This window comes from Populus nigra, chromosome 10 (assembly GCF_951802175.1).
Source record: "Populus nigra chromosome 10, ddPopNigr1.1, whole genome shotgun sequence".
NCBI classification, from domain to species: Eukaryota; Viridiplantae; Streptophyta; class Magnoliopsida; order Malpighiales; family Salicaceae; genus Populus; species Populus nigra.
Window position 1 is genome coordinate 7,598,617 of NC_084861.1, and position 6,604 is coordinate 7,605,220.

Genomic DNA, 6,604 nt, shown 5'->3' on the forward strand with positions numbered 1-6,604 from the left:
CTTTATAACTCGAATCATATAAATGAAATAACCTAATAAAAAGCAGCTGAAAAAGATTACTTAGCTCAATTTCAAAACAACACCATGCTAAAAAATGAAACGTAACAAATATCAATTAAAAAAAAAACTCAAGTCAACCCCAACTAACTCGCGGTTTAAATAATGAAATTAAGATAAACAAATATAAAAAAAAATAAAAAAGCCTAATATAAAAACAAACTCCAACCATGAAGGATGGAACTAGAAAGAAAAAAACAATTATCACCTAATCTAACATTGAAGGATGAAATAAAAAAATATCAATTTAAAAATTTACCAAAAAACAATTCTTCAAATAAAAAATATCGATAAAGCCCGAGTCATTTTTAAAATTAGCAAAAAATTATATAGAAAGCAAAAAATTAAAAATAACATAACCCTAATTCAAATTGAATAAACATTCAAGGATGAAACTGAAAAAACTTGAATTTAGAAAAAAGAGGGGAAAAAAAAAAGCAAACCCAACTAAACCTGGGTTAATGTCTAAAACTCACAAACTTGATTTTCAATCAATTTAATGTTAAATAATGAAATAAAAAAATCAATCTAAAAAATTTTTCGAAGTGAAAAAAAAATCAAAATAATAGGAATCAAACTTGATATGAAAAAAAATATATGAATGAAATTGTAAAAAAATAAAAATTATTTTAAATAAAATAAATATCAACAAAAAAATGAGATGAGAATTAATAATAAATTATTCCTAGTAAAATAAATAGTAAAAAAAAAACATGAAGAATCCTTAATGAATAACAACTTGAACATCTTATTTGAATGGGGAGGTGTCGCTACCGGCATTCATAAAAGCATGATTTCGAGCAGCTTTGCTTTAACCACGCAATTCCCATCGCCTGAGGCTCAAAACTCAAGAGTGTTCAACACTAAAAGAAATGGTAAAACTTGGGCTGAAAGGATGCAAAATTGACTAACATGGGAGCGGTGCTGTGATGGGTAATGCGAATTGGCTTTGATGATGCTGAGTACTGAGACTCAGCATGAGATGATAGATCTGCTACTGGAGGGTTATTTTGGCCTTGTAGAGATGAATTTCAAGACAAGCGAGAGTTTATGAACATCACGATAATAGAAGATCAGCTTCAACAAACCCGTCACTAAACAGGATGCTAGATAAATTGTCACATTGCCAAACAAACTCTGACACCCACTGACCACAGACCCAGACCAACTTTTAAATCTACTCCTCTGCACCAAGAAGACCACCACCACCACGTCTCCTTGTAAACTGGTATCAATTCCCTCTTCTGATCTGCTCCTCCAGCCCCCGGCCACTGCCTGCCGCTAAGAATTCACATATCCCATCACCAATGCAAGTGATGAAACATCAAGCCAATACAAGTTGCAACGATGACAAAACTAATAAGAATTTCAAAGCCAAAGATGGCAATGCGAGAGAGCACATATGAAGAAAAGGTTGCCTCAGAGACAAATGAACAATATTTCCAACATTGAGAAGGAACGGAGTCGCTGTGAGTGTACATTTGACGAGTTCAGAGTAGAAAAGGTAAAAATCTTTGGATCTCATCATCATTTTCCTGGCTGACCATTATTTTTGTATGGTGATGGTTGTCTGAGATAGGGATCAGAAGAGACTAATATAGCTATTGGTCAGAACAAGCAACAGCTTGCATTAAGTTCACAATCAGAGTTTTGACATGGCAATTGCATGACTAAAATTGAAAACCCAAGCGTGTCCTCTTCTCCTACCCTAATATACTACAGATTCATCCGCATTAATCAGAAGAAAGAAGCAGATAATAAAACTGCCTAATACAGATCTCACAATTTCATCAATTTACACTTTCACAAAACACGATCCATATTCTGATCAAAATTGGAACGAACTCGACACGCAAGAAAAAACTCCCAAAATGATTAAGGAAAAGCTGCATATTAATAAGTCTTGACATCGAAATCCAACACAGTTACTACCTACACGAGAAAAATAACTGAATTGAAAACGCCAATTAAAGTCTCATTTAACAGTAGTAATCCATGAAAATAGAAAACAAAGTCCATGTCTATCCATCATCATCATCACTTACTCCTTGCTCTTGAGCCTCTCGACGCGCTGATTCAACTGCTCGATCTTCACAACAAGATGAGTGACCGAGTAAAGAAGCCAGTAGAAAATTAGAGCAGCACCGATCAACAACGCATTCCTCTGGCTTTTCATAATAGATTTCTGGTGACGGAGGTGCTCGGTTGGAGAGCAGGACTCGCCCTCGCAGCTCGGTCTCGTCTCATACTTCCAGTATATATCCATCAGCAGAAACAGGCAAAACGGAACCACCGACATAAACGGCTTCAGCAGATTGCGCGTCACCGCGAGCAGCCCCTTGCGCAGTCCGTCAAGGCCTGGGATGGTCAAGAGAAGGACCATGATTGCCTCTGCGCCTGCGGCATAGCCTAGTACTACCCACTCAAGTGCCATTGCTGCTTGGAAACCCTAAAAGATCTGAATCCGATTGGGAAATTTGGGGATTATGGGTTTGTACTTTTCTTCGGGAGTATGGAGAAACGGAACGTGGCGTGGTCAGAGAACTAAGGCTGTATTTTTTCTTTTTCATTAAATAGAGGGGCATATGCTACGGTGCACCTAGGAAATAAATAAAGTAAATTTCTCAGTCCTTGGATCAAAGTGAAGAAAAATTGTAAACCAACCACAATAAAAATAATCTGAAGATATCAAATAACCCATTCAAATAGATTTTAAAACACAACAAAAATTCTTCTCTCTCGTTTCTTTGATAATTTTCGCTAATCCTTCTTATTCTTGTTGGGTAACTGAAATGTATTTATTCCCACTGATTATGTTTTATTTTTATTTTTCTAAAAATTATCAATTCTATTCCCAACTTGTAGAACCAGTCAGAAAGAAATTTGATCTTGTTTGTAATTTTGCTTGAGCAGCTTCACTATGCTCGTAGTTTGTTAATTGATTGGGCATTTTCTGTTGTCCGGATTAAACTCGTTTGATGAATTGATAGTAATTATTTTTAAAAACATTTTTTTATTTATAAATATATTAAAAAATATTTTTTTAAAAAAAATATTTTTAATACGTGCATATCAGAATGACCTGAAAATAAAAAAATAATTTAAAACAAAAAAATAAAATAAAAATCATATCTTTTTAAAAACATTTTTAAAATATAAAAATAAATAGATTAAAAAACAATATACTAAACACAAGCACACAAGCCCTTGTGTGTGTGTGATGCTAGTTTTCTACTTGATGTATTGCAAAAACACTTAAATCTCCTCTTGAAGTTACTATAACCCAGAAGAAAGATCTTTTCCTCTGATGTTTTAAGTTTTGATCCTTTAATTTATTTGTTTCTTAATTTAGTCAATAGACATTGCAATAATGTGGATTTCGGCGTTGCAAATTGTTTTGTTTGTCTATGAATGAGAACCTCCAGGTATTGAAAAAATATTTTGTTGCTCGATTTTTCAAAAAATAAAATTTAATTTTATTATTTTATAGTAATTAAAGCTTTGGTGACCGAGTATTAGACTTTGATAAATACCGAGACCTTTAAATTTTACCCTAGACTAGGTTGCAGGATCAAGGTAGATATTGTTGTTCTTTTTTTTTTCAGTTACTGTTTTTGTTTTTAATTTTACCCATTTTTTATTTTGGGTCACTTTATAATTTATTTTGGTTACTTATACATGGGAGTCTCACAGTATTAAGGAATTTTTTAAGCAATTAGTTGATGTATGGTTTGTCAAAACATGATTGATAAATTTTTGTTTTGGATTATATTGTAAATTTAAAAGTTTTTTTAATTCACCCTTTAATCCAAAAATATCAAGTTATCCTCTCGTTTATTTTTATTTCATATCCGATACTCGTTCTTTTAATTGTTAAATTCTTATTTTGGATCCTATTGTAAATTTAAAAGTTTTTTCAACTTCACCCTTCAATCTAAAAATATCATGTTGCCCTCTTATTTTATTTTTCTAATTCAATACTCATTCTTTTAATTTCTATTTTTTTATTTTGATCCTTTTATGATTTTTTTTTCAATGTCATCATCCAATCAAAAAATATAAGGTGTTCTCTCATTTGTTTTTATTTCAAAATTGATCATCATTCTTTTGATTTTTTTTTGTTAGGTCCTTTTGTCAAAAAAAAATTTCAATTTTATCCTTAAACATGGAGTTGGTTGAAAATTTGGCTTAACGTTTTTTCTTGATGAGTGATCTCAATTTCATGACCCAAGTCACAAGTTTGGAAACTTAACTTGGATTAACATATGTCTTTTTTTAGATTTGTTTTCTACACTAGTTTTATTTTTAATGCCATTTCACTTTAGGTTTTTCTAAAACCATGCTTCGTGATTTTCTTTCTATTCGTCTATCCCGGTCTCGACACTTGAATCAAAGGTTAGCTCGGGTTGAGTCAGAGATTTTTTGGGTTGTGTTTTTTTTTTAATTTAATATTTTTTTAGTCATATCATTCAACATTAGATTGTTTTAGAATTAAACTTCAAGATTATTTTTTGTTTACCTCGTATTATATCATCTCATTCAATTGATCCGGGCCACGGGGTTTGGTGGGTTTTTTTGGGTTTTTTTTAAAATGATTTTTTTTTCATTTATCTATATTGAATTTGTTGGGAATTAAACTTTATTATTTTTTTATTTGTTTTTTACAAGTTTATATCGGTCTCGCAACTCGAGTTGTAGATTTAACTTGCTCACTCAAGTTGACTTTAGTTGTTTCTCTCTCTTTATTTCTTTTTTTTTTTAATTTTGTTCTTTCTTATTAGGTTGGCTAATATCCAAGCTTTGTTGTTTTTTTTTATCTAAATTTTTTTGTTCAGGTTCTCATGATTTTTTTTTGTTTAATTCAATATATTTACTTATTTGGATCAATGTCTATAACTTAAATTACATATTTTTTTACTTTTTAAAAATATGTTTGTGTCATGTAAATATTCTCTCTTTTTTTTTACTTTAAAAAAAGTTTAGTCTTGCTTGCTGCGAGGCGCAGGGCCAGATCCGGTAATGTGCTAATGGAATCGAGTCCAGAATGTCTAATCGGCTTGAATTGCTTGTAAAACTTTTAAGGGAATGTATATTTAATTATTTATAACAGCGTAGCCATGCCTTGTGTGGAGCCAGTCTAAACTTCTGGCATACCATGTTGGTTAGCCACTTCGAACCTGGGCTTAGCTTTGACAGTCCAATCTTGGCCCTGGACGGCTGTAAAATATGTAAATGGAATAAAAATTACTAGTTATTTGGGCCTTGTTCATCGCATGTTAAATAATATTTTTTAAAAAAATAAATATAATTTTTTTAAATATGTTTTTATAATAAAATTTTGAATTATAAATTAAAAAATCTATGGATGCATTTAATCAAATATATTGAGAATTGCATGGGCTAATAAATATAAAAAGTAAAATGTTAATTTGTTTACTCTACCCATCTTATTGCAGGTCGAATAATTTTTTTTAACGTAAAAAAATAATATGTAGTTGTTATTAACATGTTTTTTGACATCGATTAAAAAATATAATCATAAATCAAAAGGTCAATACTTACATATAATAAAGTACAATAAAGATCATATGCGTTAATAAAAACAAATAAGATATCGAGGTAATTTTTAGCGTAGCATAAGAATGAAATAATGTTGCAATTGTTACAGCAAAACATTGTTTCTTTAGTCTTTGTATAATAATTTTTTAAAAAATATATAAAAAATAAAAAATAAAATACAAAAAAATAAAAATAAGAACAAAAAAGAATGGGGTTGACGACCCATTGTTTGCCCCAGCTATTTTCAAAAAAAAAAATAATGAATTATCCACTAAGCCTAGAATTCAGCCACTAGTGTGGCTAGAAAAACAAGGTTTTTTTTTTTTTACTTGAAAAGATATTTTCAACCCATTGTTGACCCAAAACACCTAAGAAACATCTCATGAACCTTGTTAAATCAATCCTTTGCCTGTAAATACAAAAAAAAAAGGTCCAAAACCCGAATTCAACTCAAAACCCAAAAAACCTTCCAAGTCCATATTTGTTTGTTTGTTTGTTTGTTTTTGTGTTTTTAAGGTACAAAAACATTTAGTTGTATCCCTATTCATCATATAGTATCATTTAGCATAAAGAACAACCGTTTTGATAGTTGAAATCATCACTAACAACAACCAGAATCTAATGACTCTGAAGTGAAAGCTAATGATGTTAAACGTCGAAGCTAGTGACCTGATTTTCGGTACTCTTGTAAAACCTTTTCAAACTCTAATTGCTATGAAATTTTAACCTAAGATAAAGCAATACGTCTGAAGATTGGTTAAAAAATCTCAGCCCGATCCAATGGTCGGATTGAGATATACAATTGATACTGCAAAACTAAATAATCAGTATCTTTTATGCCAAAATCTGAATTTTATGCATTAATTTATTTACTTAGATCATCATGAAATTTCCCTCTAATTTATACTTAATAAATTCAATATACCCCATTTATCACTAATTGTTCAAATGAAGTTTTTCGACCGGGATTTACATATCTTCTCATTTT

The 6,604-nt window shown here is 30.7% G+C and overlaps 1 protein-coding gene across 1 annotated transcript; it reads right to left on the reverse strand.

The window, feature by feature from the left end:
- Positions 1-1,929: 1,929 nt before the first annotated feature.
- Positions 1,930-2,635, reverse strand: LOC133704302 (uncharacterized). The gene has a single exon (XM_062129098.1). The coding sequence runs from the start codon at positions 2,489-2,491 to the stop codon at positions 2,099-2,101; it is 393 nt and encodes a 130-aa protein (XP_061985082.1). The 5' UTR covers positions 2,492-2,635; the 3' UTR covers positions 1,930-2,098.
- Between the last annotated feature and the right edge of the window lie 3,969 nt (positions 2,636-6,604).

Coding starts and splice junctions, on each gene's coding strand:
- LOC133704302 (XM_062129098.1), bottom strand. CDS start 2,491: ATGGCACTTGAGTGGGTAGTACTAGGCTATGCCGCAGGCGCAGAGGCA.